The sequence below is a fragment of the Bufo bufo genome, chromosome 5 (genome assembly GCF_905171765.1).
Source record: "Bufo bufo chromosome 5, aBufBuf1.1, whole genome shotgun sequence".
Lineage (NCBI taxonomy): Eukaryota > Metazoa > Chordata > Amphibia > Anura > Bufonidae > Bufo > Bufo bufo.
In genome coordinates, this window is record NC_053393.1 from 248,974,899 (window position 1) to 249,002,416 (window position 27,518).

The 27,518-nt window shown below is 45.3% G+C and overlaps 1 protein-coding gene across 3 annotated transcripts in view; it reads left to right on the forward strand.

Moving 5' to 3' along the window:
• Window positions 1-27,518, forward strand: part of GRB10 (growth factor receptor bound protein 10) — a 305,010-nt gene that overhangs the window by 17,007 nt on the left and 260,485 nt on the right. For 2 of the 3 annotated variants that reach the window (XM_040431391.1, XM_040431393.1), the window contains exon 2: window positions 8,101-8,153. In XM_040431391.1, coding sequence (XP_040287325.1) covers window positions 8,123-8,153 — 31 coding nt within the window. In that variant the 5' untranslated portion in view covers window positions 8,101-8,122. Of the gene's footprint in view, window positions 1-8,100; window positions 8,179-27,518 lie in introns of all 3 variants that reach the window. The other variant, XM_040431392.1, reaches the window with a different exon arrangement.

Sequence of the window (27,518 nt, forward strand, 5' to 3'; positions counted from 1 at the left end):
TCTAGGGGCCCTAAAGCGTGAGAGGAAGTCTGGAATATAAATGTCAAAAAAATTTTACGCATTTGGATTCCGTGAGGGGTATGGTGAGTTCATGTGAGATTTAATTTTTTGACACAAGTTAGTGGAATATGAGACTTTGTAAGAAAAAAATAATAATTTCCGCTAACTTGGGCCAAAAAAATGTCTGAATGGAGCCTTACAGAGGGTGATCAATGACAGGGGGGTGATCAGGGAGTCTATATGGGGTGATCACCACAGTCATTGATCACCCCCCTGTAAGGCTCCATTCAGACGTCCGTATGCGTTTTGCGGATACGATCCATCTATCAGTGGATCCGTAAAAATCATGCGGACGTCTGAATGGAGCTTTACAGGGGTGTGATCAATGACAGGGGGTAATCAATGACAGGGGGGTGATCAGGGAGTCTATATGGGGTGATCAGGGGCTAATAAGGAGTTAATAAGTGACGGGGGGGGTGTAGTGTAGTGTAGTGGTGCTTGGTGCTACTTTACTGAGCTACCTGTGTCCTCTGGTGGTCGATCCAAACAAAGGGGACCACCAGAGGACCAGGTAGCAGGTATATTAGACGCTGTTATCAAAACAGCGTCTAATATACATGTTAGGGGTTAAAAAAAATCACATCTCCAGCCTGCCAGCGAACGATCGCCGCTGGCAGGCTGGAGATCAACTCTCTTACCTTCCGTTCCTGTGAGCGCGCGCGTTCACAGGAAATCTCGGCTCACGCGAGATGACGCCAATTGGCGTTAGCGTAGCCTGGGGGAGCCGCCGCAATGACGCCTTTCGGCGTTACAGTTGCGGGAAGTGGTTAAGGTGAAAATGAGCCCGGTCCATAAGGGGTTAAAGGGCTTCTGTCAGAAGATTTGTTCCTATGACACTGGCTGACCTGTTCAATGTGCACTTTCCAGCTGAAGGTATGTGTTGGTCCCTATGTTAATATGTACCCACATTGCTGAGAAAAATAATGGTTTAATTTATGTAAATGAGCCTTTAGGAGCAATGGGGATGTTACCAGTAGGCTCCATTCAGACGTGGTAGAATGTGTCTGGATAATTGCGGAACGGGTGCGGACCCGTTCATTCTCTATGGAATGGATGCGCACAGCAGTGTGCTATCTGCATTTCCGTAGCGCGGCTGCGGGAAAAAAATAGAACATGTCTTATTGTCTTATGTCACAGTAGTGGTCAAGAATAGGCAGTTCTATTGGGGTGCCGGCTGGTGTATTGCGGATCTGCAATACACTACGGACGTGTGAATGGACCCTTTATACCTAGAGGCTCAGCCCTCTGCAACTGCTACAACCTCTGACTTTGACAGCGCCAGGCTGGTTAAACGTGATCATGACTCGCCCCTCGAAGTCAGTGCAAAGGACATGGCAATTGCTTAGAGAGCAGAGCCTCTAGGAGTAACTGCAACGTCCCTGTTGCTCCTAGAAGCTCATTTGCATATATTAAAACTTGTGTTATGTGCCAGCATTGCTGAGAAAAATGAACATGGGACCAGCACAGATGCCGTCAGCTGCCAAGTGCACAAGTAATGGGTACATCAGTTTCGTAGGTACAGATCTGCTCAGATGTCCTTTAAAGGTGTTGTCTGTTAACAAGTTACTTTTCACAGGTGCCTGCCTCTTCTATGACAAGAAACATACGGACTCCCTGCTTGCCATCTTCCGGTCCGCGGCTTGTTTAATTCATCGTCCGCATGTGCATGATTGTCTGCTCTGTTGCAGCCAATAACTGGCTTCAGGGGTGATGTCTCTTGTGGACAGGTCACCATTAAATCCAGTCATTGACTGCACCAGAGCAGACTATCATGCCTGTGCCAGAGGGGAAGTAAACACACCAAGGACCAGAAGATACACATGGGAGTGCGAAGGACCAGAGCTGCAGGTAAGTATGAATCTTTCCATAGCAGAAGCGGGCTCCTGTGAAATGTTTTATTCCCAGACAACCCTTTGAGGCAAGCACCAAATATAGCAGATACTAGGGCATAATTCATAGGGCCCCGTAGTAAAATAAGATGGGGCTCCCACCACCTAGTGTTAGAAAACTAAAACTGCAGTGTAAGTTGCCGTAATTAAAAGGTATGTGTAATAGCACAGTGTATCAGAAAAGCCACTACGTTGTTGTTCCCCACAAAAAGATACAATGTTCTTGCACTGGATTGGGCCCAATAGCAAGTTCCATGGCTATAGTTAAAAAGTGCAGCTGCCACGGGTGTGTTCTTTTATTCTCATTAAGGGTCCATTCACACGTCTGCAAAATGGGTCCTCATCCGTTCCGCAATTTTGCAGAACAGGTGCAGGCCCATTCATTTTCAATGGGGCCGGAATGTGCTATCCGCATCCGTGCTTCCGTTTCCACAAAAAATAGAACATGCCCTATTCTTGTCCGCAATTGCGGACGAGATTAGGCATTTTCTATTGTAGTGCCGACGATGTGCAGTCCGCAAATTGCAAAATGCACATTGCCGGTGTCACTGTTTTGCAGATCCGCAAAACACTTACGGACGTGTGAATGAACCCTTAGGCTTGTTTCACACGGGCGTTGCGGGAAAAGGTGCGGGTGCGTTGCGGGAACATGTGATTTTTCAGCGCGAGTGCAAAACATTGTAATGCGTTTTGCACTCGCGTGAGAAAAATAGCGCATGTTTGGTACCCGAACTTCTTCACAGAAGTTCAGGTTTGGGTTAGGTGTTGTGTAGATTGTACACTGCTCAAAAAAATAAAGGGAACACTTAAACAACACAATGTAACTCCAAGTCAATCACACTTCTGGGAAATCAAACTGTCCACTTAGGAAGCAACACTGAGTGACAATCAATTTCACATGCTGTTGTGCAAATGGGATAGACAACAGGTGGAAATTATAGGCAATTGGCAAGACACCCCCAATAAAGGAGTGGTTCTGCAGGTGGTGACCACAGACCACTTCTCAGTTCCTATGCTTCCTGGCCGATGATTTGGTCACTTTTGAATGCTGGCGGTGCTTTTACTCTAGTGGTAGCATGAGACACAGTCTACAACCCACACAAGTGGCTCAGGTAGTGCAGCTTATCCAGGATGGCACATCAATGCGAGCTGTGGCAAGAAGGTTTCCTGTGTCTGTCAGCGTAGTGTCCAGAGCATTGAGGTGCTACCAGGAGACAGGCCAGTACATCTGGAGACGTGGAGGAGGCCGTAGGAGGGCAACAACCCAGCAGCAGGACCGCTACCTCCGCCTTTGTGCAAGGAGGAACAGGAGGAGCACTGCCAGAGCCCTGCAAAATGACCTCCAGCAGGCCACAAATGTGCATGTGTCTGCTCAAATGGTCAGAAACAGACTCCATGAGGGTGATATGAGGGCCCGATGTCCACAGGTGGGGGTTGTGCTTACAGCCCAACACCGTGCAGGACGTTTGGCATTTGCCAGAGAACACCAAGATTGGCAAATGGAATAGCTGATTAGCTTTTTTTTTTTTGTCACTTTGCCTTCCCAAAAATTGAATGCAAAATGATCAATGTAAAAAAGGAACCCTTATGCAGATTTCTAGACAAAAATATAGAATATAACAAAGCTGTTTCTTTTGCCGCCCCATAGAAATGAACGGATTCACATTTGATGTGCAAAAAATATGGATGTGTACATGAGGCCTAAAGAGCTGTCTCTGCTCTACTCGCTACTCTTGTTGTCATGAATTGCAATCTTTCATACAGCTAAGGCTACTTTCACACTAGCGTTCGGAGCGGGTCCGTCTGATGTTTCATCAGACGGATACGCTCCTATAATGCAGACGTTTGCATCCGTTCAGAACGGATCCGTCTGCATTAGAAAAATTTCTAAGTGTGAAAGTAGCCTGAGCGGATCCGTTCAGACTTTACATTGAAAGTCAATGGGGGACGGATCCGCTTGAAGATTGAGCCATATAGTGTCATCTTCAAGCGGATCCGTCCCCATTGACTTACATTGTAAGTCTGGACGGATCCGCTCGCTTCCGCACGGCCAGGCGGACACCCGAACGATGCAAGCAGCGTTCAGGTGTCCGCTCACTGAGCGGAGGCTGAGCGCTGGCAGGCGGATGCATTCTGAGCGGATCCGCCTCCACTGAGAATGCATTAGGGCCGGGCGGCTGCGTTCAGGACCGCTCGTGAGCCCCTTCAAACGGAGCTCACGAGCGGACACCTGAACGCAGGTGTGAAAGTAGCCTAAGATATCAACGGTGTGTAGTAAAGGAGCAAAGTGAACGTACAGAGGGGGACGGGTGAGGCATTCTGCTAATGGGCAGAAGCACTTGTCTGCTACATTACTACATCCAAACCGTCTTATTTTCTCCTTCCTCTCTGTACATTCACTTTACTCCATTAATACACACAGATGATATCAACTGCATATTAGATCGTAATCCATGACAGCAAGAGTGAAGTGAGCTGAGACTGCTCTTTAGCTAACTCCTTAGAAGAAACCTGTCCTGCTGTCATTAGGACAGGTTTTGTGTGTGTGCTAATAGAGCAGTGGCCATTTTATTTCCCCTAATGCTATTTGGGAATGTGTTTAGTAATTGGGTATTTTCATTAAATTTTTTATTAAAGGGATTCTGTCATCAGATTTAACCCCTCTAACCTAAACATATGCTCATGTCCAGACTAATAAGAATCCTAAGCTGGCCTTATTAAACCTCATTGTGGCTCTATTTGCCCAAAAAACATGTTTTTTATAACCTGTCAATCACTTACTTAAGGTGCACAATCCTCCCCATTCCTCTTCCAGATCCTGTGCACTAGGATCGGTCATATCAGGGTTGAGTGAAGTGCGCATCAGGCCGGCGCATGCGCACTTTGCTCAAAGAAGCAGCTGCCAGGAGTCCGCACGGGCGCATCAGGCTGAGCCTAGTGCGCAGGCGCGGCATCTGGCAGAGGGACTGGGAGGTTTGCAGAGGCGGCGCTGAAGACGGGGGAGGCGGCGCTGGGCACCGGACAACGAGGGGTGCGGCCAGGCACACTGTATTAACGTACCTCCCCTTGGGCACCTTAAGTAAGTGATTGACAGGTTATAGAGCCACAGTGAGATTTAATAAGGCCAGTTTAGGATTATTCTTATTAGGCCTCATGTACACGACAGTTGTTTTTTGTGTCCGCAAATTGTGCGTCGCCACAAAAAAACGGATGCGGCATCCGTTTTTTTGGGAGGATCTTTTTTTTCCCCCCACAGATCCCTTGTAATAAATGCCTATCCTTGTCTGCAAATGTGAAAAAACTAGGACATGCACAATTTTTTTTTTGCTGAAGGGAAACACTGAAAACTGACGCGGAACACAAATGGATGAACTATCAGCCTTTTTTTGCTGACCCATTGAAATGAATGGGTCCCCATCCTATCCGCAAAAAAAAAAAAAACGGAACGGAGGCCGTCGTGTGCATGAGGCCTTAGTCTGGACATGAGCATATGTTTAGGTTAGAGGGGTTAAATCTGATGACCGAATCCCTTTAATTCCTGGAGAACCCTTTTAAACCAGAACAGTCTGCTCAGCTCCTTGTACTCCTGCTTGCAGATTACAGTGCATTTCTTGGTGACTGCTTCTCTTTATACTACAGTCATTGACAAAAAATAATGCAGCAAAAAGTTGTTGGAATTGACTGGAACTTGTATATGGGAATATAATATGTAATTACAATACTAAAGTGAAAGGATAAGTTTACAACTGAAAGGAGGCCCCAAGTTCCCTGATCATAAGAATTGTATTACTAGGTTATGATTATGACAAGGCTGCTTTTAAAGTTTGTCTTCTGGTCTATGGATATATACAGGTCTATTCACCAAGATTGGGTAGTGGAGAGGTAGTCTGTGGCATGCATTAATTTCATTAGCACCTCCTATGTTACCTGTAAAGCGGCACAGTTTGGCCTTTTGTCCACAACTTCCAGGAAGATGGCATCAAATGCTGGATACAAGATTTTATACTGTTTGCATCTCAGTGGGTCCCATAAATGCTCGATTGGCAATAAATCAGACGATCGGGTAGTCCAAGGAAGTGTCACAATCTGGCAGAGGCATTACTAGGAAACACTTGGTGTTTAGACACGCTTTTTGTTTTGCTGAAAAATGACAGTGTGAAGCCTTGCCATAAGAGGCAACAGATCTTGCCGCAGGATGCCCTTCACATACACTACTAGGGGTGACCGACTGTCTTGTTTGGCTCCCCAAGTCATCACACCAGCAGTTGGGGGCAGTGTTTCACTGCAGGGTTCAGGTGAGCTGGCTGAGTTAAGAAAATTCAGATCCTGCTACTAGAGCATCTCTTAGCAGTTTTAATAAAAAACTATTGAAAAAAATGCTTTTTTAGCTCCAAATGAGTACAATGCAGTGTGCTACTGACAGTGTGGCAAGAATCCGTGTGGTATTCAGAGTGAAGTTCTAATGGGGGGGCCCTGGAGGGGAAGGGGGTTGTTTCCAGTCTTTCTAAAGTCCCTTACTACATAATGAAAATTCTGTATGTAATGTACGTGACGAAGAGAACTGTAGACATTACCAGTGGATGGTAAACTGTCATCTGTGCCATTTTCACAGATCTTTGATGCATCTGAGGTAACAGCTCATTGTTGGTCAGTAAATATGACTGCTTATTTGCCATGTCCCGTAAACCTGTGACCTCTTGGGTTCCTCCTTCCTCATACTTGTGTGTTCTTGCAGATTATGGCCTCTTTCCTTAGATTGTGCGCGCTAAATAGATTTGATGTATGCACTGGGAAGTTTTCCTGGAGTATATATTAAACAGGAGCTCTGCAAACTGCGTCTGAGCCCTAAGTAAGGGGGCAAGATACGGACGTACCTGCTGCAGTTTCCACGTACTGGCCGGGACACGGCAGCTGTGCGTTATACACACCCATTTCATCGAACAATAGAGGAGTCTTCAATGATGTATTAGAAAATGACTACATTTATGGTTCTTTACATAATGGTACTGTGTACACATTTACATTTGTAATAGGAGTATTTATTTGAGGTTTTCTCCAGTGCCAATAGACTTGGAAAACCTGCTTAATCCCTTAAAGATGCAGCAGTTCTAGGCCTTGAAGCCTCGTGCCCTTGTATTCTGAGATCCATGCCATTTTTATTTTTTCATTAGCAGAGCTTTGTGAAAAAGGTACATAAAATTTTCTCAATAAAATTGACCACCTCCCTCTTCTGTCTACTTTGCTCTATGTTGAGGTCACTTGATTATGGCATCTAAGGGGTTAAGAAGCTGGGATTAGAGCTATCGGCTGCAGATGATGCAGACACCAGTCATGTGCGTACATCATCCCTAGTGGTGGTACAGGATTTTAGAACCGTGACTACCCCCCCCCCCCCCCGCCCCAATAAGTGCCACAACTGTCCAGAGGTGTCGGTCTTGTATAAAAGCCATCACTCTACATGACTTGTATATCTATAAGGAGTAAGGGCTTATTCACCATCTGATGGTTATTTACCCCTTGATACTACATAATCCTCTTGTGGCTACTGTCACTGGACCCACGAGGGTACTGGTCTGCTGATACCAGAAGTTCAACCCCTTAGATGCCACTGTCTGTGAATGGGTTGTCAAATTTGGGGGGGCCTAACAATGGTCCCAGGTCTGCCATCTTAGTACTTCTGCTAAAGGGCATTATATTGGGGAATTGTTTAAATATTCTGTACGTTGCAGTGAGAAATCAGATTAAATCACAATACCTACTACAGCAGCCTTAGAAGTTTATGTTCAGGGTTTGAATTTCAGTAAACTTTATTACACACTAAGGGCTCGTTAGGATAACTGTCTGCAATTTTGCGGAACGGATGCAGATCAATTCATATCAATGGGGCCGGAAAAAGCACTGTGTGGTCTGCATCTGTACTTCCGTTCTGGGGCACCGTAAAAAGATAGAACATGTCCTGTCCTTGCCTGCAAAATGCAGAAAGCACATGGCTGGTATCTGTGTTTTGCGGACCACAAAACACATCTCGTCTGAATGAGCCCTTAGTCTTATTTACCAGGGCCCTACGTGTGCTGTAAAATGTGTATGTGTTATGTATGTTTGTATAATAAGAATTTCTTCTGGTATAATAATTAACAATGTTGTTTTGCAGGTACTCGCTGTTTCCTGTTCTGATGGGTCAGTGTTGGATACTGAAGCAACTAGGTATTAATGAACTGCAAGCCACATAGTGAGTCTTATCCCAATCACTTGTTTCTGGTTTTTCATATGTTGAATGGAAGGAATGATTTTAATTTTGAATAAACCCTATTCTTAGGGCTTATGCACACGGCCGTTCCGTGCATTGGGGACTGCAATTTGCGGTCCCCAATGCATGGGCATTATCCGTGCGGCAGGTGGGGACGGATCGAGACTCATTCAACTTGAATGGGTCTGTGATCTGTCCACTTCATTAAAAAAACAAAAACAAAAAAAACCTTTTTTTTTATTTTTTTTGCGGTGCGGAGGCACGGACAGACACTGTTCCGCATATCCCGGATTGCGGACCCATTCAAGTGAATAGGTCAGCATCTGTGATGCGGGGTGCACATGGGCCGGTGCCTGTGTATTGCGGACCCGCTGCATGCGGGCTGCAATACGGCCACGGCCGGGCAACTGTCGTGTGCATGAGCCCTTACTCTTAAACTTCAGAGACTATCCTTTCTTGCCTACCGAGAAGGTAATATTACATTGGTTAGAACCCTTTTTCTAGTTACCTCATTCTGGACCCTTATCTATAAGCCTACCATGTCTGCAGTGGAGGAAGTAGTGCTGCAGAGAATTTAACCCTCGCTGCCAGGGCCAGGTTCCCACACAATTACAGCTAAGTGTTGGGGGATCCTGCAGTGGATCATCCTGTGACAAGCTTATTGTCAGTTTCTGGACAATGCCTTTTTGATAAAGGGAAGTGTCTATTTTAAAAATGCTGCAACCACTGTACATTGTGCTGTACAGTTCTGTCAAACAAGTATTCCTCTTCTAAATAAAACGAGGGGGAAACTGTTGCCTTTTTTGCATTTCTTTCCTATTGTTGCCAATATTACACTTTATAAAACTTGAACTTTTCTAAGTGAATAAAAATTGGTGACCGTGCACTAAGGGGCTTAAAAACATAAAGGAATGGCTACTCACACCTCACAAATTTCCCACTGCTACCATTGTGATGCTGCTTTAGTTGCCACTGTTCTCTACATTCTGTCCCTGCTCAGCATGCAGGAAAGGCCTGCTCCGCCACCGTAACGCAAGTTCCACTGTGTACAGCATCACAGCAGGAATGTTCACTGTCCAGAGTGCCAGTGGCTGCTCCCTTGTAGCCTGATTTGTGGGGATGAGAAATAATACTGGAGGGCAATGTGGAGTAGTGCTGATTTAAGGAAGTAGAAGTTTGTGTGTGGAAAGACCTCTTAACTCTGAGCCAATTGCCACCAGTTTTTCAGGTAGAAAACTAAAATGTTTTGGTACAGTATGGAAGCCCTGATTTGGCAGGAAAAAAAATGGCTGTGAACAGGAAAGGTCATGAATACAACACATTTAGCGCTAGTATTTATTTGTTGGGTGATGACCTAAGGCAATAAGTAATATGGGGAACCCCTCATAGCAAGCTTGTTGGGGAAAATGTTAACCCTTTCACTACCAGAGTTTTTATTTTTGAGTTTTCATTTTTCTTCCCCATCTTCCTTGAGCCATAACTTTTTTATATTGGTATGAGGGCTTTTCCACGACATCCCCCTTCATGACTGCACCAAAATGGAGGTTGCTCCCCTTATCGCTCTAGGAACAGGAAACAGTGTTAAAAGGGCTCCTCCCCTTACACACCCCAATGTTTTCCTGTCCCTACAGGACGAGAGGATGCAGGGATGAAGGGGAAGGGTGGAGGACGGACGATTGGGACCTCCTGTGGTCTCCTTCCTCCTGGCGTTAACCCCCCTCAGGCCAGTACTCACCGTTTGGGAGTCCCTTGTCCTGGGTCCGACGTCCCCGAACCAGTTCAGCTGCTTGGGGGGGGCTCTGTGGGGCTGGCAGACTCTTTGCTTATGCAGCTGTGTCCCGTGCTGTTTTCAGGTGGTATCATGTGGCCGGCAGGGCTTGGAGCGCTGTTTGCGGCTTGCTGCAGCAGCCAGCCTGAATAAATCTAATTGCCAGGCAGGTGGGTGCAATTATAGCATAGGGGCGGTGCTGTGGTAGAGGGATCCCTTTCCACACATGGAACGCCTCTCCAGTCTGTTTGCTCCATGCTCGCTCAGACTATAGGCACCATGGAAGCGGATGGTGCCGACCCTTCAGAAGACGTCGAACAGTGAGTAAGGTGGTATATCCACCCCTTCCCATTACTGTTTTTTCTTCTAAGGTTCGTTTTTTTTTTTTTTTTTTTTCTCAGGGGGTCAAGGAGCCTTCAGGGGAGGAAGGAGATGGGAGGCAGCCCAGGTTTTGTTCTATGTGCTGTTAGGGAGGAACCGTCAGCTATGATGCAGGACATTAGGTCCATGATTAGGGAAGAGATTCGCTCTTTTATGGCCGAAAAACATTCCCTTGCTGAACCGTCCCCTAGCGCTGCTCCCGCTAAGCGCCCTAGAATCGCCGCTGAATCCTCCTCTAAAGCTGACACCCCTATGGCTGTCGGTGTTTTTTTTGGTCACTGTGATACCCATGATGTTTATATTTATTGTTTAGGCATTTTTTTTATTAAAAAAAAATAAAATAATTTCACAAAAAAAGGTTAAATATGTTTAAAAAAATAATAATAAAGTTTATATCACTCCCCCCCTGAGTAATATAAACTTTATTATTTTTAAAAATATATATTTAACCTTTTTTTTTTTGTTCTTTTTAACTTTTTAAATTTTTTTGAAGCTCATATATGAGCCCATAAATTTTTTTATTTGATTTTGTACTATCGGGGTTTTTTAAAATGGGGTTTGGACTGAAAATTGCTCATTTCTTATCCTGGCCTGCCATCTGGTGGCCAAAATAAGAATTGCAGAATGAACACCATCAGCCTCGTCAGCGAGGCTTAGTATTCGGCGCAACTACCGCTGCCCTCATTGGCCACAGGGGGTGTCTGTAGGAAGCCCGAAAGCAAGAGCATCTAAAGCCTTTAATTACCGCGATCGACATTATTGCCAGTCGCGGTAATTAGCCACAGGTCTCTGCTGTTTGAAACAGCAGAGAACTGCCAGCCATGACGCCCGCTGCATGTTCGGGCGGGCGCATGTTCCCACATTGCTCTAGCGCTGTACATGTACGGTGCTGGTAGCGAAAGGGTTAATGGCTTAGCATCACTTTCCATACAAGTTAATGTGATCTACATAAATCCTGTTCAGATCTGACTCTAGCTTTCATTCTCAAATGGAGTGACCTGCACTTTCTCCAAACCTGAATCCCATTGCAAACCTATGGGATCATCTGAGTCGCCATGTAGAGGCTCGTAACTCTGTACCCCAGAACCCCAATGACCTGAGGGCCGCCCTTCAAGAAGAGTGGGGTGCCATGCCTCAGCAGACAATAAGTCGACTTGTGAACAGCATGAGATATTGTTGTCAAGCTGTAATTGATGCTCAAGGCCACATGACAAGTTATTGAGACAGAAAAAATAAATGTAACAGCACCTCCATAATGTACATATGAGAACTCAGGTGCACACTACCTTGGCTGAAACACAATGTAAGGGTCCATTCACACGTCCGCAAAATTGGGTCTGCATCTGTTCTGCAATTTTGCGGAACGGGTGCAGACCCATTCATTTTCAATGGGGCCGGAATGTGCTGTCCGCATTTGTGGATCCGCACTTCCGCATCCGTGCTTCAGTTTCCGCTAAAAAATACAACATGTCCTATTCGTGTCTGCAATTGTGGACAGGATTAGGCATTTTCTATTATAGTGCCAGCGATGTGCGGTCTGCAAATTGCGGAATGCACATTGCCAGTGTCTGTGTTTTGTGGATCTGCAAAACACTTACGGACATGTGAATGGACCCTTATACACAGAATTACAAGTAACAGCACAGGTCTTATCAATTATACAGATATAAGCAAATAAACTGCTCGGTTGCTATACTTGCTGTTAGAAAAAATAGAAGCTTTGTGCGTATAGATCAAAAATATGTCTGGCCCAGCTACCGGCGAGAATTAAAAGCACCACTGGCCATTTACCAGGTGCTATCTACTTTAAATGCCATACTTTCACAGTATAATATCACTGTAGAGTGAACTTTTTGCGTTTTTCCTTAAATTTCACCCAAAAGCCAAATATCCCTAACTTTTTGTGAGTAGTGTATGTCTTATGTGGTTATTGGTTGAAAAGAGATTGCTGGGAAGGTTGCTGTTGGCTTATGGAAGTGAATGGTTTCATGGGCACATACCTTGATCTGGGACCTGATGTACAGGGCTTTACGCAACTCCTTTAGTTTCCAGAGCTGTCAGATGTCCCAGTTACAGGTCCACTAGTAAATATCCTGACCTACAAATGGCCAAGTACATGGGTGTGATCAATAACTCGTGTGTAGTTGGGTACATGCGTAGAGTTGCTAACTCTCATATGCAGTCAGGGACAGGTGTGTGTGTGTGGCTATGGCTATCTCCTGCAGATTTGGAGAAGGGCGAATCGGCTAACACTTTTGACTGGGACTTCCTTACATAGGTGACATACACACACCTATAGACTCATACTTTTCAGTAATTGCCTCAGTGAGATTTCAGCATCACTGCTGCCAGTCGCTGACTACAGTAACCTTGGTGTCAATATGTCACTACAGCTAGTGATTACCTCCAGTGGTCATTTGTCGACATATCACTGAAGCCTAGTTAAAGGTTTTCTGTGGTTTAAATACTGGTGACCTATCCTCTGGATATCTGTATCTGATCGGGGGGGGGTCCGACACGGGGGACCCCTGCCGATCAGCTGTTTGAGTCTGCACTGGCACTTCTGTGAGCACCGCAGCCTTCTCTGTGCTCACAAAGCACAGTGCCATGCATTGCATAGCGGTAGTGCTTGGTATTGTGCTCAGCCCCGTTCACTTCAATCAGATGTTATTGTTGGGGTAAGGCTACTTTCACACTGGCATTTTGGTTTCAGTTTGAGATCTGTTCAGGGATCTCACAAGCGGTAAAATGGATCAGTTTTGCCCTAATGCATTCTGAATAGATAAGGATCCGCTCAGAATGCATCAGTTTGGCTCTGTTCAGTCTCCATTTTACATTAGAGGCAGACACCAAAACGCTGCTTGCAGCGTTTTGTTGTCCATCTGACGAAACTGAGCCAAACTGATCCGTCCTGGCACACAATGTAAGGCCTCCTGCACACGGCCGTTTTTTTTCCCCAGTTTACTGGCCGTTTTTTGCGTTACGTATACGGTCCGTATACGGAACCATTCATTTCAATGGTTCCGCAAAAAAAACTATGTACTCCGTATGCATTCCGTTTCCGTATTTCCGTTTTTCAGTTCCGTTTTAACATAGAACATGTCCTATTATTGCCCGCAAATCACGTTCCGTGGCTCCATTCAAGTCAATGGGTCCGCAAAAAACGGAACACATACGGAAATGCATCCGTATGTCTTCCGTTCCGTTTTTTGCTGAACCATCTATTGAAAATGTTATGCCCAGCCCAATTTTATCTATGTAATTACTGTATACTGTATATGGCATACGGAGAAACGTAACAAAAACACAACAGAAACAAAAACGGAACGGATCCGTGAAACGGACCGCAAAACACTGAAAAAGCCATACGGTCGTGTGCAATAGGCCTAAGGGTCCATTCATCCATGTCCATGTCATCCTCATTTATGCGGATCCATTGACTTGAATGGACAACGGACCCGAAAAACTGACAAAGTAGGACAAGCTTAATTTTTTTTTTCAGGATCCGCATACTCGAAAATAGAACGGATTCCGTGATTCACACAGCACTATGATTGGTGTCCGCATTTTTGCAGAGGCAATTGAAATTAATGGATCCAAAAAAAAGTTCCGATTTAAATCGGAACGGAAACTGAGTTATAACGGACGTGTGAATGGACCCTAAGTCAATGGGGACGGATCCGTTTTCACTGACACAATCTGGCACAATAGAAAATTCATCCGTCCCCCATTGACTTTCAATGGTGTTCAAGACTGATCCATCTTGGCTATGTTAAAGATAATACAAACTGATCTGTTCTGAACGGATGCATGCGGTTGTATTATCTGAACGGATCCATCTGTGCAGATCCGCACCAAACAAGAGTGTGAAAGTAGCCTAAACCACATCTGGCTACACATTTGGCTGGCCATGTAGTGCTCTCACCCCCCCTCCCCCCCCCCTCCCATGTTACCATAAAATCCTTTTGAACACTCCCATTTGTATTTCTTTTTTCCTTTCTCATTTACAGTTTTAAAAAAATTCTTCAGACATCTTTATAGGGGATAAAGGATACATCTCCAGACCCTTTTCAGCAGTAACGATAACAAGTGCAATGTCATGTAGCGGTCACAAGCACACATTTGATAAGACACTGCTGGGATAGCTTGTGTGGATTTGCATTGGCTTTGCAAACTCATTCTATATGCAGTTAATGTTCTTTTCATGTCTGATTATTTATGTGTGTGTGTGTGTGTGTGTGTGTATATATATATATATATATAATCACTGCTCAAAAAAATAAAGGGAACACAAAAATAACACATCCTAGATCTGAATTAATTAAATATTCTTCAGAAATACTTTGTTCTTTACATAGTTGAATGTGCTGACAACAAAATCACACAAAAATAAAAAAATGGAAATCAAATTTTTCAACCCATGGAGGTCTGGATTTGGAATCACACTCAAAATTAAATTGGAAAAACACACTACAGGCTGATCCAATTTTGATGTAATGTCCTTAAAACAAGTCAAAATGAGGCTCAGTAGTGTGTGTGGCCTCCACGTGCCTGTATGACCTCCCTACAACGCCTGTGCATGCTCCTGATGAGGTGGCGGACAGTCTCCTGAGGGATCTCCTCCCAGACCTGGACTAAAGCATCTGCCAACTCCTGGACAGTCTGTGGTGCAACGTGACGTTGGTGAATAGAGCGAGACGTGATGTCCCAGATGTGCTCAATTGGATTCAGGTCTGGGGAACGGGCGGGCCAGTCCATAGCATCAATGCCTTCGTCTTGCAGGAACTGCTGACACACTCCAGCCACATGAGGTCTACATTGTCTTGCATTAGGAGGAACCCAGGGCCAACCGCACCAGCATATGGTCTCACAAGGGGTTGGAGGATCTCATCTCGGTACCTAATGGCAGTCAGGCTACCTCTGGCGAGCACATTGAGGTCTGTGCGGCCCTCCAAAGAAATGCCACCCCACACCATTACTGACCCAATGCCAAACCGGTCATGCTGGAAAATGTTGCAAGCAGCAGATCGTTCTCCACGGCGTCTCAAGACTCTGTCACGTCTGTCACATGTGCTCAGTGTGAACCTGCTTTCATCTGTGAAGAGCACAGGGCGCCAGTGGCGAATTTGCCAAACGTCCTGCACGGTGTTGGGCTGCAAGCACAACCCCCACCTGTGGACGTAAGGCCCTCATATCACCCTCATGGAGTCTGTTTCTGACCATTTGAGCAGACACATGCACATTTGTGGCCTGCTGGAGGTCATTTTGCAGGGCTCTGGCAGTGTTCCTCCTTGCACAAAGGCGGAGGTAGCGGTCCTGCTGCTGGGTTGTTGCCCTCCTACGGCCTCCTCCACGTCTCCTGATGTACTGGCCTATCTCCTGGTAGCGCCTCCATGCTCTGGACACTACGCTGACAGACACGGCAAACCTTCTTGCCACAGCTCGCATTGATGTGCCTTCCTGGATAAGCTGCACTACCTGAGCCACTTGTGTGGGTTGTAGACTCCGTCTCATGCTACCACTAGAGTGAAAGCACCACCAGCATTCAAAAGTGACCAAAACATCAGCCAGGAAACATAGGAACTAAGAAGTGGTCTGTGGTCACCACCTGCAGAACCACTCCTTTATTGGGGGTGTCTTGCTAATTGCCTATAATTTCCACCTGTTGTCTATCCCATTTGCACAACAGCATGTGAAATTGATTCACTCAGTGTTGCTTCCTAAGTGGACAGTTTGATTTCCCAGAAGTGTGATTGACTTGGAGTTACATTGTGTTGTTTAAGTGTTCCCTTTATTTTTTTGAGCAGTGTATGTACTTTTTTTTAATAATTGTTTTATTTTCCTTAAACATCTGTCAAACATGATAAAGATTGTATATACTAACGAATACAAATTTTGTTAAATGGCTGATGGAAATGTGACATGAACATGCCTATATTCATGGCTTCAACTGTCCATTAATTCTTGTTTCACAACAGAGTGTCTCTTTATAAATGTTTTTTTTCTCTAGTCTAGCTTTTCTGTTCCTTTTTGTTGAGGTGCTATTGCACAGTTTGACATTGGCCAATAATAGCTAGCGCCGATCAATGACATTCAAATTGATAATCTCTTGTTTACAGGGCTTTTCACATGCCCAATGAATGCAAATTAAATGGGTTGATGTGCCAACAATTGACTATATTTTAGGTGTGATCACCTGACAAATAAGCATTTTGCTTGTTTGTGATTGGGAATATCTTTTCATAGCCCAACTATTGTTGGCGAGGGTTTGTACGAATGTTTGTTCCATATACTTTGCCTGATCTTCACCCCATATAAAAGGGCCTGTACCAGTCATTTGCAATAAACCCTCTGTATTTACATTCATGATGTCATCTTGATGGTAGACTGACAATGACTTCTTGAAAGTGTCCTTGACTTGGATTTTCTGGAGAGGTTTTTATTCACCTGGAAAGAATTCTGCAATTTTCTGCTTTAGTTGTCTCCCATGCAATACTTTAAGATTACCATATTGCTAACTTGCTGATTTGGCCTAGCTAAAGTGAATGGGAGCAGTGCTACAGTACCCAGCAGTGGACGGCTACTCTTGATCAGCTGATTGACAGTGATATAAGGCATTGGAGATCCTGCCTATCAGATATACAGGCTTAGGGTCCATTCACACGTCCGTTTTTTTCTTTCCTGATCTGTTCCGTTTTTTGCGGAACAGATCTGGACCCATTCATTTTCAATGGGTCCTGGAAAAAATCGGACAGCACAATGTGTGCTGTCCGTTTCCGTTGTTCCATTCCGCATGTCCGTTTAAATATAAAACATGTCCTATTCTTTTCCGCAAAATTCGGATCCTGGTACAATACAAAGTCAATGGATCCGCAAAAAAACGGAAGACATTCGGATGTCATTACGTATGTCATCCGTTTTATGCGGATTCCGTTCCTGGAAATTACATTTTAATTTTTTATTTTTTTTCAAAGAAATCCAAACAACTTTATTTGCTTATTGAAATTTATACATGTTTATGTTTTTTGCGGTTCCGCAAAAAACGGATGACATACGGAAACATTTTCAGGAACAACGGATCCGCAAAAAAACGAACCGAAAATCGGGATATAGAAAAATGCTGACGTGTGAATGGACCCTTATCCTGAGAATAGGCAATCAATATAAAATTCCTGGCCAACCCCTTTAAAGTAGCACTTCCACAAAAATTTTAATTCTAACCTGTTAGAAATATGCATGATGTAATCTTCTTACAAGTGACTATTTGTGAGTTATCCCCTCCCTACTGATTCTCAGCTGTGTCATGTGACAGACTCTCTGATCCCTGACACAGGACAGGAACTCAGTTACTTCTCTTGTTATTCCTATGAGACTGACATTGAGGCTTCCATAGAATACACAGAGAAACGAGCTTCCTGGCCACACATAAGATACTGTTATTTGAAAAATCTGAGTGCTGGTCAATGGTCATATGACAGTTGAGGATTAGAAGCGAGGAGATAGACTCTGGTAAGAATTTCTTCACTACAGTTTACAGCTGGTACCTTTTCTAGCAGGTTAGAATACACATTTTTGTGGGAGTGCTTCTTTAAGGGGTGGTATAATAGTCATGTTTACACCACCATCTACAATTCTTAAAAATAAAATTAACAAAATGGTATTCATGTACTGGCCAGAGTCTAGTTTTTCAATTTTGCTATGCAACTTGAATCCATAGTCGGTAGGCAAGCCACCAAGTATCAGGTGTGTTGAGCTTCCAGTCATGTAAATATTAAAATTCCAGAAGCAGTTTGTAAAGCTCTGCCTTCTACAGTTCAGATGACTAGATACTTGCTGTGCTGAATCTAAAAATAACATTTCTCTACTCAGCAGTCTTAATATAGCAGAGTGAACTCCACCAGACATCTCCACAGGTTTTTGGTCATTGACCCAGGACAGGCAATATATAACTGTTATAAAAGGCACCATAGTTGTAATGACCTGCTAAGTTGTGATTCTGCAACATGTCTGCTAGCATGTTGCACTCATAGGGCTCTTGAAGGAGTGGTCTACGTCTTTTTTAAATCCACACCTGAGACTGAATATTTATGTAATGGCATTTAATTAATAATTTTGCATAGCCACTGAGTTATCCAATAAAATGTATTGGTGTAGCACTGCTTCCTGTTTGTTTTTCTTATCTTTCTGGCCACCTCGGCATATGCGACCTCAGCAATGTTACTCTGTTCCAATGGTCAGCTGCTGCTAGTTGTTAGAAGCTGTAACTGTTACAGGGAAAGAGCTTCCTCAGAATTGACAAACCCCTAATGAAGTATGTGCCCCCTGAGCTACCAACTAGAAAGAAATCTAGCAGCGCAAAGGGAGCAATGAATAGGGAGATCACTGGATTCACTTGAGGTACAAGGCTGGTTCTAGCTTTGCTAGAACAAGATCATCATGTACTGCATAATGTCTGATTTTCAGTTTACATTCTACATTGGATAACTCCTCTAACCCCTACTGGACCAACGCCGTATATGTACAGTGCAGCCTGGGGAGTTAAGAATCGGCACCATACTATTTTAGAGCAATGATCGAATGATCACAAAGGCTTTGCTCACTTGCTCAGTGGCAGGACCACTGCTGTATCCACTGGCAACGCTGAAGACTCCAGTGACAGTGGATTAACCCCTACGATGTTGCAGTCAATGCTGACTGCCTCATGTAAGGTATTTAGAGGGAGGGGGCTCCCTCTTTTACACCATCTGCTCCTCACAATGCTCTCAGAAGCCTAAGAGGCCCAGGCCCCATTTTGGGTCTCATAGGTGAACTATCAGAGTAAAACTGACCGTTCCAGTGTAGTACAATACAGCATTTTATTGTATGCCTTGAAAAATGGATCAGATGCACACAAGTTAAAGTCCCATAGTGGGACAAAATACATTCAGGGGGGGAAAGTACAAAAGGGTTTTATAAAAATGAAATAAGTTTAAAGTAAAGTGCTCTTTTCCATCCCTCAAGCCATTTACTATGCAAAAAATAAAAAAAAATTAGACAATTAGATAATCTGAACCACTGGCTCTATAAAAATATAATCTAACCCAGGGGTGCCCAACCTGCGGCCCTCCGGCTGTTGCAAAACAACTCCCAGCATGCCTGGACAGCCTACAGCAGTGCATGATGGGAGTTGTAGTTTTGAAACAGCTGGAGGGCCGCAGGTTGAGCATCCCTGATCTAACCCATTAGGTTAATTGTGTGTGTGTGTGTTTTTGGGCACCTTGCTTCAAAGCATATTAAGCGAAAGTCCTAGATACCTCTAAATGGTACCCATGAAAATGTCTCCTTTCTGCCAAAAAGAGCCATAAAACAAAACAGTTGCCAGAAAAAAAAAAATTTGTCACTCAGAAAATTGCAACACAAAGATATAATTTTGTTTTCAAAACCGTAAGCAAACTATATTGAATTCTCTCTATTCTACTGGTCAGTACGATTAGTCATTTTTCCCACACTGTGCATGCCATAAACAAAATCCCCAAAACTATGGCAGAATTGCTGCTTTTTCATCTTGCGTAGGTACCCCAGAATTGGTATCAATGAAAATGACAACGCCATCCTTCAAAAAAATAAGCTGCCACAAAGCTCAATTGAAAGAAAAAAAGTATGGTTTTTCAAAAATAGACTGGTAACCCAAAGGCTGTCTGAAAGAAACATGGTAGTCTTAAACCAATCAAATCCAGGCTGCAAAAGCCAGAAGACTGTCTTTACCTTCTGGACCCTGTAGGGTACGCAAACCACACTTTATGTCCATATTTATGGGTCTTCCGTAACCAGTAGAACCCACCTAACAATTTAACCTGCTCAGGACCGCCGTACGCAGGATTGGGTCTTTGCGGCGGTCCTGTTACTCTGGGTGGACGCGCCGGTGCGTCCTCTCGCGAGACGCGAGATTTCGGCCAAAGCCGGCCCGCGCATGTGCATCGCGGGCAGGCAAAATTTAAAAGACAAGTTCGTCATCAACCTGCCAGCCAATGATCGTCGCTGGCAGGTTGATGATTTTCAAAAAATCGAATCAGAAGCCACCTAACACATTATATTAGTAAATATGATGTGTTAAATGGCTTCTGTGCTCCTCTGCTGGTCCTTTTCGTCGGTTGGTTCCAGCAGAGGAGCACACATCACTGTGAGTAGCACCAACACCCCACTTAGCCCCCAGATCACCCTCCATCACCCCAATTAACCCCTTGATCGCCCCTGTCAATCACCTAGTGAAAGAGAAAAAAGTGATCAGTGTAAACTGTCACTTTTATTTTTTTCACTGGTATTGATTTATAGTTTTAGGATAGTTTAGGTCCCTTGGTTAGGCCTCATGCACACGACCGTATGGCTTTTTCAGTGTTTTGCGGTCCGTTTTTCACGGATCCGTTGTTCCGTTTTTTGTTTCCGTTGTGTTTCCGTTTCTGTTCCGTTTTTCCGTTCCGTTTTTCCGTATGGCATATACAGTATACAGTAATTACTAGGGTTGTCCCGATACCGATACTAGTATCGGTATCGGGACCGATTCCGAGTTTTCTCGGCGGTACTCAGCCGCCGATACCCCGCCCCGATACATAAATAGAATACTATGGGCGTAACTATGGGCGGGGCCCGGTGCAGTCACTGTACTCTTACACCGGGCCCCGCCGCTCACCAAAGTATTTATAAACGTGAATCCTTATCCTGTTATTAAGTTGAACTAACGCTGCCCTCTCCCATGTTCCCATGTCCCCCCTGTATCCCCACAGCACTTACTTAAGCTTCCATAGCAGGCAGAGCAGACGGCAGCAGTAACGTCACTCACTGACGTAGAGCGCCTGCTCCGCCCACTTTATGAGTGAAGCAGGCGGAGCAGACGCGCGACGTCAGTGAGTGACGTTACTGGTGCCGTCCGCTCTGCCTGCTATGGAAGCTTAAGTGCTGTGGGGATACAGGGGAACATGGGAGAGGGCAGCGTTAGTTCAACTTAATAACAGGATAAGGATTCACGTTTATAAATACTTCGGTGAGCGGCGGGGCCCGGTGTATTGGGGGACACTGTTATGAGGGGGATCTGTGGATGACATATAGCAGTGTCATCCACAGATCCTCCCCATAACAGTTCCATCCACAGATCCCCTATAACAGCACCATCCACAGATCCCCCACCAAATAACAATGCCATCCTCAGATCCCCCCACCCCATAACAATGCCATCCACAGATATCCCACCCCATAGCAGTACCATCCACAGATCCCCATAACAGTGCCATCCACAGATCCCCCATAACAGTGCCATCCACAGATCCCCCATAACAGTGCCATCCACAGATCCCCATAACAGTGCCATCCACAGATCCCCATAACAGTGCCATCCACAGATCCCCATAACAGTGCCATCCACAGATCCCCATAACAGCGCCATCCACAGATCCCCCATAACAGCGCCATCCACAGATCCCCCATAACAGCGCCATCCACAGATCCCCCATAACAGTGCCATCCACAGATCCCCCATAACAGTGCCATCCACAGATCCCCCATAACAGTGCCATCCACAGATCCCCCATAACAGTGCCATCCACAGATCCCCCATAACAGTGCCATCCACAGATCCCCCATAACAGTGCCATCCACAGATCCCCCATAACAGTGCCATCCACAGATCCCCCATAACAGTGCCATCCACAGATCCCCCATAACAGTGCCATCCACAGATCCCCCATAACAGTGCCATCCACAGATCCCCCATAACAGTGCCATCCACAGATCCCCCATAACAGTGCCATCCACAGATCCCCCATAACAGTGCCATCCACAGATCCCCCATAACAGTGCCATCCACAGATCCCCCATAACAGTGCCATCCACAGATCCCCCATAACAGTGCCATCCACAGATCCCCCATAACAGTGCCATCCACAGATCCCCCATAACAGTGCCATCCACAGATCCCCCATAACAGTGCCATCCACAGATCCCCCATAACAGTGCCATCCACAGGTCCCCCATAACAGTGCCATGCACAGGTCCCCCATAACAGTGCCATCCACAGGTCCCCCATAACAGTGCCATCCACAGGTCCCCCATAACAGTGCCATCCACAGGTCCCCCATAACAGTGCCATCCACAGGTCCCCCATAACAGTGCCATCCACAGGTCCCCCATAACAGTGCCATCCACAGGTCCCCCATAACAGTGCCATCCACAGGTCCCCCATAACAGTGCCATCCACAGGTCCCCCATAACAGTGCCATCCACAGGTCCCCCATAACAGTGCCATCCACAGGTCCCCCATAACAGTGCCATCCACAGATCCCCCACATGACAGTGCGTCATCCACAGATCCCCCAAAACGGTCACATGACATTTAAAAAAAGTATCGGTATTCGGTATCGGTGACTACTTGAAAAAAAGTATCGGTACTTGTACTCGGTCCTAAAAAAGTGGTATCGGGACAACCCTAGTAATTACATAGATGAAATTGGGCTGGGCATAACATTTTCAATAGATGGTTCAGCAAAAAACGGAACGGAAACGGAAGACATACGGATGCATTTCCGTATGTGTTCCGTTTTTTTTGCGGACCCATTGACTTGAATGGAGCCAAGCACCGTGATTTGCGGACAAGAATAGGACATGTTCTATCTTTTCACGGTACAGAAATACTGAAATACTGAAACGGAATGCACACGGAGACACTTCAGTATTTTTTGCTGAACCATTGAAATGAATGGTTCAGTATATGTTCCGCATACTGAACTACAAAAACGGCCAGTATACTGAACGCAAAATACTGTCGTGTGCATGAGCCCTTAGGTAGTTAGCGTCGGTTAGCGCCCAGCCCACCGCACCGCAGTCACTTATTCGCTGATTAGCGTATCGCTAATCAGCTTTTGTACTTCTATAGTATCTGTAAGTGATCAAAACTGATCAGTCAGATCTATAATTGTATTAGTGTCACCTTAGCTTGCCCTCCACCCAAAACGCAGTGTTTGCCCGATCAGGCCTGATCGGTCGCCCACATGTGCGTTCACCCACACTTGCCCCGCCGCAGTGACAAAAAACTTTGTTTTTTGATCACTGCACAATCACTTTACAAGCGCTGCGGCGATAAAAAAATCAGTTTTGATATTTTTTATCAACTGCAGCGGCTTCCGGTACTTCGCTAGCCTCCCCTTTTGTAAGACAGGCTTGCTTTTTTTTTCTTGGGTAGTCTCAGGGAATACCCCTAAATTTAGTAGTCCAAATGGCAAACGGGGTATTCTTCTGAAGAGGCCTACAGGATTCTGACCCAGTCGGATGAGGAATGGGAACCCTCATCTGACGAATCTAGCGGGTCAGAATATGAACCTGTAGAGAGCAGTGGCAGTCTGACCCAAAGTTCGGACGAGGAGGTTGAGGTCCCTGATAGAACCAGGCGTACCCGGCCCCGTGTCGCTAGACCGCAGGATACGTTTCAAGGGCAGCAGAGTGGGGCTGGCGCTGCCGGATTACATGGTGAGGTATACACCAGCAGTGCAGCCCATCCTGGACCTAGTACCAGCACTGCCGTACAACCTGGTGAAGTGGCGAGCACCAGAAGGGCAGTTGAAGCTGGTACGGTGGCACGTGCAGTAGTTACCCCGTCGCAGCCACCACACAGACAGGCCCGTAGAGCCCCTAGAATCCCTGAGGTGCTGGCAAACCCTGATTGGCAGTCACCAACTTCAGCCGCACCATTAGTTCCCCCTTTCACCGCCCAGTCTGGAGTTCGGGTTGAGACGGCTCAGATCGGTTCGGCCCTGGGATTTTTTTTGAGCTGTACTTGACTGCGGAGCTCTTGGACTTAGTCGTGGCAGAAACAAATCGGTATGCCACTCAATTTATATCCGCCAACCCGGGAAGCTCTTATGCCCAGTCTTTCCGGTGGAAACCAGTCCAAGTTTCCGAAATTAAAATTTTTCTGGGCCTTCTCCTCATGGGTCTAACTAAAAAGCATGAATTGCGGTCATATTGGTCCACGAACCCAATTAATCACATGCCCATGTTCTCAGCTGCTATGTCCAGGACACGTTTTGAGACCATCCTGCACTTTAGCGACAACACAACCTCCCGTCCCAGATGCCACCCAGCTTTTGACCGGCTCCACAAAATTCGGCCCCTTATAGACCACTTCAACCAGAAATTTGCAGATTTGTATACCCCTGAGCAAAACATCTGCGTAGACGAGTCCCTAATACATTTTACGGGGCGCCTTGGCTTCAAACAATACATCCCAAGCAAGCGTGCCCGGTATGGGGTCAAATTGTATAAGCTCTGTGAAAGGGCCACAGGCTATACCCACAAATTTCAGATCTATGAGGGAAAAGATCAGACCCTGGAGCCGGTCGGTTGCCCTGACTACCTGGGGAGCAGTGGGAAGACAGTCTGGGACTTGGTGTCACCCTTATTTGGCAAGGGGTACCATCTTTATGTGGACAATTTCTACACAAGTGTGCCCCTCTTCAGGCATTTGTTCCTAGAACAGATTGGCTGCTGTGGCACCCTGCGACCTAGTCGCCGGGGCTTCCCCCAACTGCTCGTTACCACCCGTCTTGCAAGGGGGGGAGAGGGCTGACTTGTGTAATAAAGAACTGCTCGCGGTGAAATGGAGAGACAAGCATGACTTTTACATGCTCTCCTCCATTCACGCAGACACGACAATCCAAATTGAACGGGCAACCCGTGTCATTGAAAAGCCCCTCTGTGTCCACGACTATAATGCGCTCATGGGAGGGGTGGACTTCAATGACCAGATGTTGGCTCCCCATTTAGTTTCCCGACGCACCAGACGCTGGTATAAGAAGGTGTCTGTATATTTAATTCAATTGGCTGCATATAATAGTTTTGTTCTCTACAGTAAGGCTGGGAGAACAGGATCCTTCCTCAAATTTCAGGAAGAGATCGCGAACCTCCTGTATCCAGAAGGTTCCGTGGCCCCATCCACCAGTGTAGTGAGCAGTCTACACGAGCGACAATTCCCCAGTGTCGTTCCTGGTACCTCAAACCGACTGCCACCCCAAAAAAAGTCATGTCTGTAGCAGGAGTGGAATAAGGCGTGACACCCGCTATTTCTGTCCTGACCACCCTGCCCTATGCTTTGGAGAGTGTTTCCGGAAGTACCACACCCAGGTACACTTAGCATAGGGATTGCATCTCACAGGACAGGCACACAGGGTTATTAGGGCCCTTTTACTCACAGCTGCTGCAAACCTCTCCTTTCACCTGGGATAAAGTGCATAATGTACTTCGCCACATCTTTGGGCGATTTGCGCTTTGCACATTGTTCCATGGGGAAGGAGAGGTTTGTCCTATAAAGGTAAAAAAAACAAAAACAAAAAAACACCAGGTAAGCAAAAAAGTTAACTTTTGAACAGAACATATAAACTTTTTTTTAACTTTTTGAATTGAAAGTTATTATAAAGTAATAAAATTTATTGCGTTGCGGCCTGTTTTTTTCTTTTTTACCTTCCAGGTGGACCAACCGATCGACTAGCTGCAGCACTGATGTGCATTCTGACAGAAGCATTGCGCTGCCGTCAGATTACACACAAGTCGGTGTATGCGGCGCTGCAAGACGAGATTTCTCCTCTGCAGTAAAAGATACGTTTGCCGAGGCATATGAGCTGAGGAGGTGGCGGTGTTCATATACTTTGGCAAACACTTTGTATATATAAAAAAAAAAAATAAATCCCGGCAATGATTTATTCATCCACATCGATTGATGTGAATGGATAAATCTGGTTTGCCAGGGCATACGAGCTAAGTGGGTATGGATGTTGGGCGGAGCTCCTATGTCCTGGCAGGCGCCTTTCCCCTCTTTTTTTTGGGCAGAGATTTTTTCATCCACATTGATCGATGCGAATGAAGAAATCTGCCGTTAATTTTTTCTTTCAGCCCAGAGGCTGAACGGGAAAAAAAAATCTCCTTACCCGTATGCTCAATATAAGGAGAATAGCAGAAACTCCTAAAGCTGGCCATACATGTAATGATTGCGGAGACCCTCAAATGCCAGGGCAGTACAAACACCCCACAAATGACCCCATTTTGGAAAGAAGACACCCCAAGGTATTTTGTGACGGGCATGGCGAGTTCCTAGAATTTTTTTATTTTTTGTCACAAGTTAGCAGAAAATGATGATTTTATTTTTTTTTCTTACAAAGTCTCATTCCACTAACTTGTGACAAAAAATAAAAAGTTCTATGAACTCACTATGCCCATCAGCGAATACCTTGGAGTGTCTTTTTTTTCCAAAATGGGGTCACTTGTGGGGTAGTTATACTGCCCTGGCATTCTAGGGGCCCAAATGTGTGGTAAGGAGTTTGAAATCAAATTCTGTAAAAAATGACCAGTGAAATCCGAAAGGTGCTCTTTGGAATATGGGCCCCTTTGCCCACCTAGGCTGCAAAAAAAGTGTCACACATCTGGTATCTCTGTATTCAGGAGAAGTTGAGGAATGTGTTTTGGGGTGTCTTTTTTTACATATACCCATGCTGGGTGAGATAAATATCTTTGTCAAATGCCAACTTTGTATAAAAAAATGGGAAAAGTTGTCATTTGCCAAGATATTTCTCTCACCCAGCATGGGTATATGTAAAATGACACCCCACAAACACATTCCCCAACTTCTCCTGAGTACGGAGATACCAGATGTGTGACACTCTTTTGCAGCCTAGGTGGGCAAAGGGGCCCATATTCCAAAGAGCACCTTTCAGATTTCACTGGTCATTTTTTACAGAATTTGATTTCAAACTCCTTACCACACATTTGGGCCCCTAGAATGCCAGGGCAGTATAACTACCCCACAAGTGACCCCATTTTGGAAAGAAGAGACCCCAAGGTATTCGCTGATGGGCATAGTGAGTTCATGGAAGTTTTTATTTTTTGTCACAAGTTAGTGGAATATGAGACTTTGTATGAAAAAAATAAAATAAAAAAAAATCATCATTTTCCACTAACTTGTGACAAAAAATAAAAAATTCTAGGAACTCGCCATGCCCCTCACGGAATACCTTGGGGTGTCTTCTTTCCAAAATGGGGTCATTTGTGGGGTAGTTATACTACCCTGGCATTTTCCAGGGGCCCTAATGTGTGGTAAGTAGGTAAATGACCTGTGAAATCCGAAAGGTGCTCTTTGGAATATGGGCCCCTTTGCCCACCT